General features: G+C 37.9%; 1 protein-coding gene and 1 pseudogene across 1 annotated transcript in view; both read left to right on the top strand.

Moving 5' to 3' along the window:
• Positions 1-1,463: 1,463 nt before the first annotated feature.
• On the top strand, positions 1,464-3,420 carry LOC149042913 (uncharacterized; annotated as a pseudogene).
• Positions 3,421-11,528: 8,108 nt separating this feature from the next.
• LOC149042912 (uncharacterized) overlaps positions 11,529-13,718 on the top strand; it is a 5,244-nt gene continuing 3,054 nt past the window's right edge. The window contains exons 1-2 of the mRNA XM_089211778.1: positions 11,529-12,067; positions 13,564-13,718. The exon at positions 13,564-13,718 is cut by the window's right edge and continues 3,054 nt beyond it. Of these exons, the coding sequence (XP_089067904.1) occupies positions 11,717-12,067; positions 13,564-13,718 (506 nt within the window). The 5' untranslated portion in view covers positions 11,529-11,716. The remainder of the gene's footprint in view (positions 12,068-13,563) is intronic.

The raw sequence follows: 13,718 nt of genomic DNA, 5'->3' as shown, positions 1-13,718 counted from the left end.
TTATTTTGCTACCATTCGTTTGTTACATGTGATGTGTAAGGATGACTGCTTGTATATATAATCATTATTCCCTCGGTTCAAATCAAGCAACTGAGAGCTCAATGATGCCAATCAAGATATGAAGCCATTGGCGATGAAATTTAGAGAAGGAAGAAATTACCATAATCAGGTGAGGAGCTACACTGTGCCAAAGATGTGGTAAACTTAAGTTGTTTAGTCTATTTTATTTAATTTACTGGGCAGACGAATATCCTGAAGTGATCTAATCTGTCAAAAGTGGAATTCTTATCATGAAAATCAAATAAAACAGGCTACAGTAAATTTCTGCCCTTGCTTTCAAGCTCTTTTATGTGGGTAGCTTTTCTTCTTAACTCGTCAAAATTTCGGTTCTTTTAGCAAAATGAGGCCAAAATTGACGCCCTTTTACAATTAATTTTAAAAATTAAAAAGTTTCGGAACATTATACATTAATAGTCACCGCGACAGAAGGGCTGCCATGTTCGAAAGTCGAACTTGACGGGGGGTCTTCATATTTTGAAAAACATTGCGATTCTTATTGAAAACATCTTTTAAAGCTGCACTTATGAACCTAAATAATTCACTTAAGTTTTTCTAGTTTTTCGGTTTATTGACTACAATATTTAATTTTTTCCACTTCGGTGAATAATTACTAACTGGCTCTACAGACAGAACTTGTGTGTTTTTACAGTCTACGGATACAACATAAGATCAGAGTTTGTTAGCTGACTGGTCTGTATTCTATTTCTTTTCTTAAAGCTGGAAAAGAAACCAGCCATACGGTTGCGAAATTTATAGGTGTAGCGAAACTCGAGATATCATCATTCATCGATGGAAGGAAAGCTTACTTTAAGAGCTTTCATTAATATTGTATATCCCATACTCCTATGGTAAAAAAATAAAATGCAACCCTTTTTAAATATTCAATTGTGAATAATACATTCCAAATCGTTCTTAGAGTTGACTTTGTAGAGCACAGAGATTCATAAGTGCATCGCTGAAAGAGGATCTTTTAACAACTGATGGTGGGTAGAGTTTCCCTTCTTGGTTTTGTAACGCAAAACATTTTGAGACGTCTCCTTTTGTAGAGCATTCCTAATACAAACCGTCGAGGAGCAATTTCGTTTGGGCTTGAATGTTTGCCTAGTCTTCTTTTCAAAATTCCGCAAATATGTGATTCTGTAGTGAAGATCGACTTTAAAGCGAGACGGATACACTCTTTTCAGTCTTTCAAAACGTTTACTGACTCAGAAGAAGGTCTCAATATGGTAATGGCTCTTTCGGCTAACGACTAAAATTTTGGCAATTTACTGCTAACTATTATTTTCTTTCCGTCGCAATTAAGCAAGAGACCCAAATATCTATATGTTTCGTTCCAAATTACCCCATGCTTATCAGAAATAATCATGTATCTTTTTTTTCTTCACATTAGTAGTGCTATTGCTATGGGCATCGTACAATATCTCCAAGTCGTGCTGTTTGTATTCAATTTGACCCTCTCTACTGAGGCACAGAAAAAAGTAACTTGTCAAAACTTCAAGTTTGCTATCGATGACGATGTCATCCATAACCAAATTCTTGAAGGTCACGTGTTTGAAAGATTGACAGTCCCAAACGCCATCCAGTGTCACTTGAAGTGCAAAGATGACTGCCTGTGTGTATCCATGAACTATTTCCCTCTTTCCAAAGAAAACAATTGTGAGCTTAACGATGCTAACAAAGACATGGAGCCAGCGGCGATGAAATGGAGGCAAGGGGGAAATTATTATGATTTGGTGAGAAGCTACACGGTGAAGGTGAGATAAGATGACTTATCTAATCCTTATTCATTTATTTATGAACTTTCTTAAATAAAGTAAATATCCCAAGATGTTCAAGTTCGTAAATTAAATAAATATTTCCACATGATCAAGTTTTGCGGTACTCCTTAAAAAACAGTTGTGTTATATGTCAGTCCGGGCCAAAGCCATTTTGGTGCATACTGATCATTCTGCGATATGATTGATCTAGACAAAACTAAAACAAACTGATTTGGCTAAGAGAGGATTGGGTTCATTCTCTTCCTCGCAAATTTTTCTCTTAAAGGCCGTGTTGTAATGCGAAGGGAACAGCAGAACAGAAGTGACTACAAATTTCATAAAGACATCATTGACTTTACCATTGTTGTATTACTGCATTTCAAATCTAATTTTGATGGATATTTCATCTCCTTTCTGGTGCCCCGCTATGTGTTGTAGGCACTCGTACTTTGCTCGCACTGTTTGTTATCGATTCGATCCGTTTCCGGTGAGATTTGTCGACGGTTGCTAAAGTGCACGTGCTAACCCAATTCGATGAGCATGGTAAGCTAAAAAATCCTTCGAATGTTGCTGTAGGGTGGAGACAAATACACACCAGAGAAGCATCATTGCATCGACAGATGCTGCCGCACCAATCCTTGTCTCAATGGAGGTGTATGTCAAGAGATTTGTGACGCTCACAGCATCAGGTTTAACTGTACCTGTCCTGTCACATACTCTGGTCAGCGGTGTGAGAAGATGAAACATCCGAGAAGCTGCAAAGACGTAGCTAAGAACGGTGCCTCGACATCAGGAAAATACGACATCTATAATTCAGACAATGAACGGTTTTCTGTTTACTGTGACTTGCAGTCTGAACCTGGCTTTGTATGGACGTTAATACAATCGTTATCCTTGTCCAAGAGAAATGCCTTCAGTTATGCAGAGTTTGGCAAAAACGTTTAGATTGATATTGAAGAGGGGGAAGTGAATTGGAGCGAGTTCCGACTATCCTTATCACAGATGCAGTCTCTTGCTATTTCCTCCACACATCTGAGAGCAACTTGTAACTTTCCTACGGATGGTCTGCAGTATACGGACTACGCACTCGCTAAGCTGGCAGGTCATAACATTTTTGGTGCCTGGGACACCTGCCAGATGTACGAGTATGTTAATATCCGGGGAAACTCTTGTTCTAATTGCACCGCCCTGACAAAACAGTAGGAAAATGTGTCCTGGCACATAAGGAGTTACAATAGCATAGAAGAGGGATGTGAATTTGATGGAAAACCAGGTGGAGTCCCCGATGAAAAAAATTTCGGAAAATTTCACAACATGTATATAAATACGGATCACTGCTGCCCGTTCTCTCCTGCTTCTACAACGCAGCATTGGTTTGGAGCTAAATGTGACGTGTGACTTTTTGCGAGTGCATTTCCTTTCTCAGAAAAGGAAACACAGCCAACTGAATGCAAGAAAACATTGGAGCAAGGCTAAGAACTAACAATAACATCATGTGTTTCCAAGTTTGGTCCAATTAGGAGTTGAACTTGAACTAAACGTTTAATATTTCAGTTAGTTACACTGAGTCTATATCACAGAAGAATGCAGACGTGCACAAGAGCGACGTCATAAGCAACCTTAGGTACACAGCGTCCACATTTTAATAGTTGAAGTAAGTAGGTGGCCTCTCTACAAACACTTTTTATCTGCACTTTCTTCTTTTCATGGAATGTTCAATAGATAGTAAACTTATATCTTAAAAGTCAAAGGTCGATAAAATTGGCCTTTTTCATATTAGTCTTTTAAAACGCATTCAGGGCTCACCATTAGTTGATTTATGCAAATTATTTTCAAGCCAGTGACTAATCGTAAGTTGAAATGTTTGTGTTTAGATTCAGAGATGTTTAAATAACTTCGTACGCTATTAATCTAATTATGACATGTTTTCTCGTCGTAGGGCGACATTTTCTTGACTCGGTCAATCAACCGTTTTCTCTTTACTGATAATTGAAAATTAGCTTCGGCTTCGTTAGTTTGATCATTAGTAAAACCAAGCTTTAAGTTTAGGTTTCTTGATTTCGCTTTAAAAATTCCGTACAGTGAGGAGAAATGGTATTTACTTAGTGGCAGGGAGATGTTAAGAATCTCTCCTAAGTGATAAATATGTACAGCTTTGCTTGATTTTAATATTAGGGACTCGATACATAACTGCGAGAAGCTCTCAACAGCCTCACTTTCACAAGGACTAAGGTACTTAAATGCTTCGGTAGGATCACTGCTTACATTAAAACATTACACATTTGTTCATGAAACAATTTTTGAAATGTTCAAAATGTAGGAGATGAAGTAGGTATAGTAGTTGCAGCAGGTGTTTGTCAAGAGAAGCACCAGGTATTGTTGTACATAATGTGAGACATTATATTATCATATTAGTTGTGAACGATTGTTGCTCATCGTAATGTTACGAACTTGTGTTCGTCTTTTTCAAAGTCGCATTCCAAACTTTTACTTTAAGCTTGTGGATTTACAGCGACATAACACTGTTGGACGCGCTGTCAATACATTATTAAATACAAATCCAAGTGACCATGAAGGTATATTGTAGTTATAAAGTTTATTATTTGAAATATTCCGAAGTTTGAAACGTTCAATGATAAAATTGACAATTTTGAAAGCTTTTAAAGTTATGCCATTTTCCCCTCAAAAATAGTATTCGAATTGCGTAGCCAAAGTACCATTTGACCAAAAACCACTGACGTCACTTTGGTGACATTAAATCGAATTCAGTATTGCGAATAGTATGAAAGATACGCGACAACGAGGGCGATATTGTGTCGCTGGTGCCCCGGCTCTGACCAGCAAAACTGTCGGAATAGATCGTTCCGCCACCGGGCATAGAATGTTTCAGTTCCCGAACGATCCCGACTGTAAGAGGAAAATGGGTGAAATTTGTCCGCAGACAAAGACACGATCTTAACGATCCAACTTGGCCGTAAACGTCGCTTTGTTGGGCAAATTTTGAATAATTATGCTATGAGCGAAACTTGACCATATTAAACAGCATGATGGAGGCTCAAGGGATGAAGATGAAGCACTTTTTGAGAAATGACACTGTGCCAACCAGGGACATTAGTTTTGTGCGTGGTGTAAACTAAATTTTAGTGTTTCTGCACCGTATCCTTAAATTGCTTTCTATTTTTCTCTTTGCATACTAATACTTTTTTTAAAAAGTCATTGTAAACAGTCAGCTCCTTTAATGTACGAATAACTTAAAAGAAACCCAATTGAAATATCATCAAAGGCGGCAGATACAACAGTAAGGAGGGTTGAGTGAGGTAATTTCCAATTGGACTGTTTCTCAGTTTTTGAACCTTTGCTTTTGTGGATCCCTTTACAAAGAGCTCCGCCAAAAATATAGAGCTGGAGCCGGATCGACCATCATTCATAATTCATGTTAATTTTTTAACTACATCTTTTAACTGTGGCAAAGTCGATTCCTCTATGGAAACGAAGGAAACTGTGGTTTATTTCATTCCTTTCAATAGGGAGACAAGGAGTTTTGACACCCAGCTGTAAGTATCTATTTTTCTGAATGAAAGACAGTTGAAAGATTAAAAGGTATTGGCGATCTCCTTTGTCTGTCGCTGGTGTCTACCGCTACTTGTTGTGAAATTACTCGATTTGTTTGTGATCACTCTTCCAAAGATAATTAAAAGACACATTGCGACGTATATCCTCCCACGAATGTAAGAAAAAAAAAGGTGAAACTCCTTTTTTTGGCTATTAAGACACTTCTGCGAAGGACTAAAAGAAAAAAAGGGCTATTCAACTGAATCACACTCAACTCCTCTTTGGAAACGTATCAAAATACGGTGCTCAATTTTTTACTCTTCTAATTGTGGAGACAACAAGTTTTGACACCCAGCTGTAAGTATTGATTTTTCTTGATGAAAAACAAATCATGGCGAGCTCTTTTCATTGTTTCTGGTCTCTTCCAGTTTAATTGCTTTTAGTGATATTGAAGAGCAAGGAAAAAATTGGAAATGTCAGAGGAGGCATCCTGGCACATATGGAGTTACAATAGCATTGAGAGGGGATTTAAATTTGATAGAAGACCAGGAGGACTCATCAACAAGGAAGACAATTTCGGAGAGTATAGCTGCAACGATATAAATCAGGATCACAATTGCTTGTTCTCAACTACTTCCACAACCCAGCACTGGTTTGGAGCTAAATATGACGTGTAACTTTTTGTGGATTCATTTTCTTCTTAAAAAAGGAAACTCAGCCAACAAAATACGACTCTGAGAAACCATTGGAGCAAGGCTAAGAACAAACAATGACATCATATGTATGCTTTCAAGTGTGGTCCACCTTAGGGGTTGAACTTGAACTAAACGTTTAACATTTCAGATAGTTACACTGACTCTTTATCAAAAGAGGGCAACCTTAAATACTCAGCATCCATATTTTAAAAGTTGAATTTTGCGTTTTTAGGCGGTCTTTCCACAAACACTTTTACTTTGACTTTCACTATTCATGTGTTCCATAGATAATACGCTTACTATTTAAAAGTCAAAAGCTCGATAAAATCGTCTTTTTCACATTCTTCGTTTAAAAGTCGTTTACTTCCAATCTTTGAAATTTTTTGTTAAGTGAGAAAAAATCTAAGTATGAATGAAATAAAAACTTCATATCATGGAAAACGCGATTCATCAAAAAACTTTTTTGTTCGTTGCGCTCACTGGTTTTTTTTTATGGTTTATCGCAACCCGTGAATAAAAATCGTTCGCACGCACTTTCCAAGGAATCATCTCTATGTATCTGAGATAGTTCTCGTTTTCAAAGCTTAATTCAACGTTCTAGTAATCATTGGAACGAAACCTTTTAACTTCGACTCGCATTTCATTTTTGCATTTTAGCGGTGACAATGTAATAATGACCATGAATTTCTATAGTAATTGTAGTCTTGAAAGCAACTGAGACAATCAGTCGTTTGTATTGCTTGGATCAAATCAACTCGGGGACATGTGTCCTCTGGTAGAGCACTTTTAATGAAGACTTTCGTTGATATGTTTTGACTGAAGTTGGTGCAAGTTAAGATTGACGGTCATTGATATTTAACGCCATTTTACGACATTGCTCACTGATATCCTTTTACGACATTGCTCACTGATCGCCCTCCTGGGATTTCTTCAAGTGTAATTTGTTCCTGTTTTGTGTGTTGGTAAAAACACCCCGTGATAGAAGAAGGTGTTGTATGACATACACTCTCGGGAAATAGACAAGAGGAGAGATTCAAACTGCCGTCTTAGTTAAACCAATGTCGAAATTCTGCACAAACCCTAATAAAATCTTTTGTAATTTTTTAACTTCTATGAGTGACATCTACAATCATACACCAGTTTGCTGTTAATGTAACCAAAAGACTAATTAACTCGGGGGTGAACATGCACAATCGTAATCCTCTTCTGACTCGTATTGTTCTCTATTGAAGAAGAGCTGCCAGATTTCGGTCTAAAAACACGGTAACTCCATATTCTGAATGGCTACATTGTACATGAATAAAGGGGGTAAGTTTCTGAGGAAACTGTGGTGCTGCGTCGGTGGGAGAGTATAACAGGTAATTTAGAGTTAACAATTGAGTTGAAAACGTAAATTAGCCACCATAAAGGGTAAAAAAGCTGACGTTTCGAGCATTAGCCCTTCGTCAGAGCGATCGGAGGAATTGTGGGTTGAATTAAACTAAATTACATTGTACATGTGTGGGTGGCCGATTAAAATGCACAGAATTATTTGGTATCCAGTTCAAACGCACGCAACGTTGACATGTTACGCATCAATAATGGCGAAATAGAAGATGAAAGTCTCTGAATTGGCTGAAAACCTTAATAAACGTAGGGCTCGACAGGTTGACGTGAACCGATCCGCAAATAATTATAAGGACTTTAGGGACGACGACGGATGTCTACGACGGCGAGCGGAAGTTGAAATTATTTGCCTGCGCATTTCCGGTAGCCGGCGCGCTAAGTTTCCCGCCGTAACTGTGTTGTCTGCGACGTCAAAACGAAGTGTTTGTCTTTTGTCGAAAACGTAAGTAAGTAAACATAAGTAACTTATCGTATATTTTCAATATATGATGAACTGTCAACATTTTTCCAAACTTGTGACAAAAGTAAATGGTTCTAGAATTCATTTTAAGGCGAAAACTGACCGAAGTTTCTTTCTCCCTCTAAACAGCTTCAAAAGTTCGTGACTGAAATAGGCCTAAATGGAGACGAGTTCAAATAAGACAGTTCAGCAAGTTGTTTTCAGTTCATATTGTTAATGAATATTAAAACTCAACCAGGAATCTAATCTAGATAATTTACCCGAGTTTGTTTAAGGAAAAAATTGCTGAAGCTAGATATTATTGTGGTTTTTCAGATCAAACAGGGAGTGGACCAAGGGACATGACAACTGCTTGTGTCAAGAAATTCTAGAACTTGAACCCTTTAAGTACAAAAAAGGAAGCATTTCTAAAGGCAAAATCAGGGAAAAGATTGCAAACAATCTGAACGGCCTCAAGCTTCCCCGATTCAAAGTCAGAAGGCGTGCTGTTAGAGAAAGATACATACTGCTGAGCGAAAATTTAAAACAAAGATGAAAGACGAAGAGAGGCAAGTGTGAATGTCATTTGAGTGAGTTGGAAAAGGCTCTGGAATAAATAGTCGCAGCTGCAGCTGAAGACACCGAAGAAAACGATCATACAACTGAAAACGAAAAAGCAGCGGAAATGAGAAACAGAGGCTATAGAAAACCTGAGAAGAACTCAGAAAAGGCAGCGGAATGAAGAGGAGGAGGAAGTGAAACCAAAGCAAAAAAAAGTTGTAGAAGTGGAGGTGACACAATTGCATATTTGCGTGAAAAAAATGATCACGTTCAGAAGTGGAAAGAAGGAGAATTGCAGCTGCAAAAGCAACGAGTTGAAGTTGAGGGTAAACAGGAAGATCAACCAAGAAAACATCATCAGGATATACTAAAAGTATTGGTGGAACAAACTAAGCAGCAACTTGAGCAGATGCAAAGTTTTCAGCAGATGTTTACCTCAGAAAAATAAGATTAACTCGGTTTAAGTTTGCATAAATACATTCATAATATCTTTGATTTTGCTATGAATGCTTGTTTCAGCATTTAAATCATTTATCAGGCAAGTTTATATTTGACGTTGTTGTTTGTTTTTATACCTAAAATCTTACATTGTATAACAAACTTTTAGACTCTTTGTTGTACAACTCTATTTGTGGTGCTATTCTGGCACCTCTTTAAGGGACCTGGAGGTGGACACGCAGGAGATAGGCGGAGTCACCATACGCGGCCATTGGTTCTCTTGTTGTAGAGAAGCCATGCCGCCCCAGATCGTGAGGAACCCTCTTAAAGAGGAAAAAAATTAGTGTTTTAGTTAGCTGAGGGTAGGGTGTACAGTTTAAAATCTCAACCTCAAGAAAAAAAAAAAAAAAGGAAGAGCAACGAATTAGATTAAATCAATTACATACTGGGCCGTACATGTTGGTTATCATACCATTAGATAAGACAACAGAGTGGCACTTGAGACTATGCACTCGTTATGTCTATTATAAACGACCCCCTGATTTTCATCGGGTCGACAAATGGGCTTTATTGCTCCGTCTATAAAACCAAAGCAATCGAGTAATGCACTTCCTTTAAATTTATCGCACGGGCATAGTTTTCAAGAAGTGTACTGTTCCACTGAGTTATTATGCGATTGTGCTCTCTTGATAGAATGTATCGATCACGAGGTTGGAAATTACTATATTTTCACTTATAAACCAAAAGCCTGTTATGGAACAGACTGCGCCTTCCATGAGTATTCTTAATGTTATTTTTCGCGCCTTACGACGGCGACCTCTCCCCATTCCCCCCAGTTCACGACCTCGCCGTCGTCGGATCTTATAGTCCCTTATAAAAAAACCACGACGGCGACGGAAACGAGGACGAAGTGCAACATAAGATCTAGTGAGCAAAACAATGGCGAAACACGTGCGTTTTAAAACTTTGTACATTTCTTAGCCGTCCCATACAGAACAAAAGGGACCTTAAGCAGTCAGGACGGCAACGCCGAGGAAGACATCGATTAAAAAATGAATTTCTGCCTTTAATTAGAATTTAAAAAATGGCTGCATTTGTTTACTGCCTCATACGGCGCCACACGTCAACTTCAGCAAAACAGAAACAGTTAACGCATCGAGCTATTGGTGAGAAACTTAAAAGAAAATAAATAAGGTTTTCTTCAGGAACGTTTTACCACACGTCGCCGTACTGACATCTTAAACTCCCGAATAGCCTTTCGCCATGCAGTTGCATGATTCTGCCACATTTTCCAAGAACATTACTTCTAATAAGACTCGAATAAATACAGGAAACAATTTTATTGTAGAATCTTTTTTGTCGTGGTCCTGCCGGTCAAATGATGAAATACGTATTGACTCATTGAGTCTGATGGGGTCGGACGAGAAAAAATATAATTTGAATGAAAACGAACTCGATATCGAAGAAAGATTGCTTTGGTTATGGATACTCTGCGAAGAATAAATTTGTAACGGAGAAAAATGATCGCGATTATCACACAGTTTCGTTTTTTCATTAAGCATGCAAACCAGCTGTGCGACGGTTTGACGGCAGTTTTAGTTTCAGTTATGTCTTTCTGAACTTACGCCACTACTGCTGTCTTAGTTATTGTTGTCTGTATCAATAAGTGTTTTTGCGGTACGTTTAAGCTCAGGAGGTCACTGGTAGTTTGAATTGTTTCTACAATTTGATGTTGGACAGCTCTCATTTCTACTTATTTAGGAAACGGTGGATGGCAATAAACAACCTTTGTTCCACCAACATTGTTTTTTATGGCTTGCTGTGGTGGTCCTCGTGTGTGGTTAATGACTTCAGAAAACAAACATTGTTAATATGAGCCGAAAGAAAGCTAATGTTGAGAGGGACACTGTGTTGACTTTTCCAGAAAAGTTGGGGTCTTTTGACATAAAAAATGTTAAAAGATCCCGACATTTAAAAAGGGAAATCAGATTTTGATCACCGCTGTAAATGTGACGGATTTCAGTTATTAGATGCAAATTTTTAGTTGTGAAGCACTCTGTGTCAACAGTATTGCAATATCGTATCCATTGTTTGTTTCGGGTGTCTTCTAGATAACATCGTAAACAGAGCCAATGATCTTAATTGATTCATTATTGTGTTTTTCTATTATTTTTCAAGTATAAAGGTGCATCGATATTACCGGACATACATAAAGTTTCAACAACATCTGTTCGCCTGCAAACCTTTCTCGAAGGATTTTACTGAAGCCATAAAACTAATCGACATTTCGAGGTAAGTGCAGAGAGATGGTACTCAGTTAAAACCGAAAGTTTGTTACTGAACTACTGAAGGGAGACAACATGTAATCTGTTTCTACTCCGTTGATTGAATAAAATTAAACTCATGCGGCATGACCTTTTCGATGAGTTTAAAGTTAATTTTTTCTACCATCGACACAGCAAAATATATCTAGTGCGCCATGCACAGTGTACCTCAGATTCTCATTTCAATTTCGGCTAATTTTCAATATTAGTTACTTAATCAGTCACCGAGATATTCGATCCCGGAGAAAGATGCTCCCTTACTCAATAAGCATTACGTAATCACTTTCGCGTCAAAAGAAGAGAAAACTTTAAGGCGCTGGTTAAGATCTTGATCGTAACCTGAGGTCGAGTCGCGTTTACACCATAGTACGATCACATACCTATTCACTATTTTTTGCCTTTTTTTCTTAGTAGACTCCGCCTGCTACTAACTAAATTTTAAATGCCTCGGTATAATTATGGAATGAAGATACCCATCTCATTTGTACGTTTCTAAGGTTCACCATGAGTGTTCTTCGCTATCTACATGCGATGTTGTTGATATCTCAGCTCACTCACACCAAAGAGGCGCAGCCAACAGTAAGTTGTCAAAACTTCAAGTTTGTTATCGATGAGGATGTCGTCTATAATCACATTCTTGAGGGTCACGTCTTTCAAAGATTGACAGTCCACAGCGCCACTCAGTGTCACATGAAGTGCAAAGATGACTGCCTGTGTGTATCCATGAATTATTTCCCTCTGTCCAAAGAAAATAACTGCGAGCTCAACGATGCTAACAAAGACATGGAGCCAGCGGCGATGAAATGGAGTGAAAGAGGAAATTATTATGATTTGATGAGAAGCTACACGGTGAAGGTGGGAGATAGAATCGTTTGTTGTTGATAGAATTGTCTTAGTTTTTCTTCTCACTTACATTTTTATCACAACATAGCACGCGTGCAAGGCCTACCTATATCCTAAGGGAGGTACCGTAATAAAAATCCTTGTTATCTACCTAGACTTTCACTCAACAAACGAGGACTGTAATTGGTTAATTCTTAGTCACATGCCCCTGATAAAATTCAAATGTATCCCGACCGGGATACAATTGCGCAGCTGTTGCCCGCGCGCCGAATACAACAGCATGTTTTTGCCAAATGATTGTCTGATGGAAAGTCTAATTATATAACAAAATACTTAATGTATATTTAGTGCTCGTCATTGCATCCATAACATGAAGTGTGAAGTTTTACTTCGGCTAAAAATCCCGTCTAGTTTAGCCCCGAGAATTCAAAACTATCACTGAAGATTGTTTTTCCGTTCTATCCCGATTGAGATAGACCTTTGTAGCTCAAAAGGAAAACAAAATATGCTGAATAAGACTCGTTTCGAAAAAAACAATGAGCAAGTAGCTCTTCGAGCGACGTAATTAGTTTCAGAGTTGACAATATTTTATTTACAAACGCGATGAGAATTATGACTGGAAACAGAACTGAGTTTTCTGACTTCAACTGGGACTTTGCGACGCTGGGGACTCTTCTTTAGAGCGGAAAATATTATTGTGAAGCATTGACATGTACCAAAGTTTTGTTCAATGGAATATTTTGTTTTAGAAATCGTACGATTTTCAGAGTTTTTAGATCAAAGCTAAGCAATTTTCGGGTAGTAAATTTTAGTAAACAGCGGCATCTCAAGCAGCGTAAATCTACCACACGTATCTCGTAAATTCAAGAAATTTAAAGGCTTTTACTTCGTGTTTTGAACGGTTGATATCAGTTGTAAGTGTTGATATATCCTAAAAGTATTGTTAAATAGCAGATTTTAATTTTAAAACCGTACAATTTCAGAATTTTCAAAATCTCTAACAGAAACATGCGCAAATTTCTGGCGTTGAATTCTAGTAAACAACTATTGAAGCATGTTGAATGCAAGAAATTCGTTCGTTTCTGCTTTTGAGCAGAAAATTTACAATTCTTTGAATAAAGATTTGGTCTCAAAATATTTCTTGGTCATTTTTACCTTGTTTTTGGGAAGAAAACGATTACAAAGTTAATCAGACAAAGTTGTAATGAACTCTTTTTTTTCGAGCATAACTTGCATGCTATGTTATAACGAAATTTGTTCACGCTTTAACTATACCTCGAGTTTTGGATGCACTTGGGAGTTTGAAGAGCACTCAAGCAACCCTTACGCTTCTCTCGTGCTCTTAAAACTTAGTTCCCGCGTGCATCCATAATTTGATATACGCAAGCTAAGACCAATTCTTTTTTGTACGTCCCCCTTCCCATATATTTATTTCCGAATATCTGCACGACTTGACTTTACCTTAAGCAAGGAATAGTTTGAGGGAAAAAAGGTTCATTTTTAATTAGGGTGGAAGAAGCTACATTCCAGAGATACATCGCTGCGTTAATAGATACTGCAACCAGAATCCCTGCCTCAACGGGGGGGTATGTCAGGAGATTTGTGACAATCGCAGCCCCAGGTTTAACTGCACCTGTTCTTACAAATACACCGGTAAGCGTTG

The sequence above is a fragment of the Pocillopora damicornis genome, chromosome 7 (assembly GCF_964200805.1).
Source record: "Pocillopora damicornis chromosome 7, jaPocDami1.2, whole genome shotgun sequence".
Classification (NCBI taxonomy): Eukaryota; Metazoa; Cnidaria; class Anthozoa; order Scleractinia; family Pocilloporidae; genus Pocillopora; species Pocillopora damicornis.
This window is presented reverse-complemented; position numbering and strand designations above follow the sequence as displayed.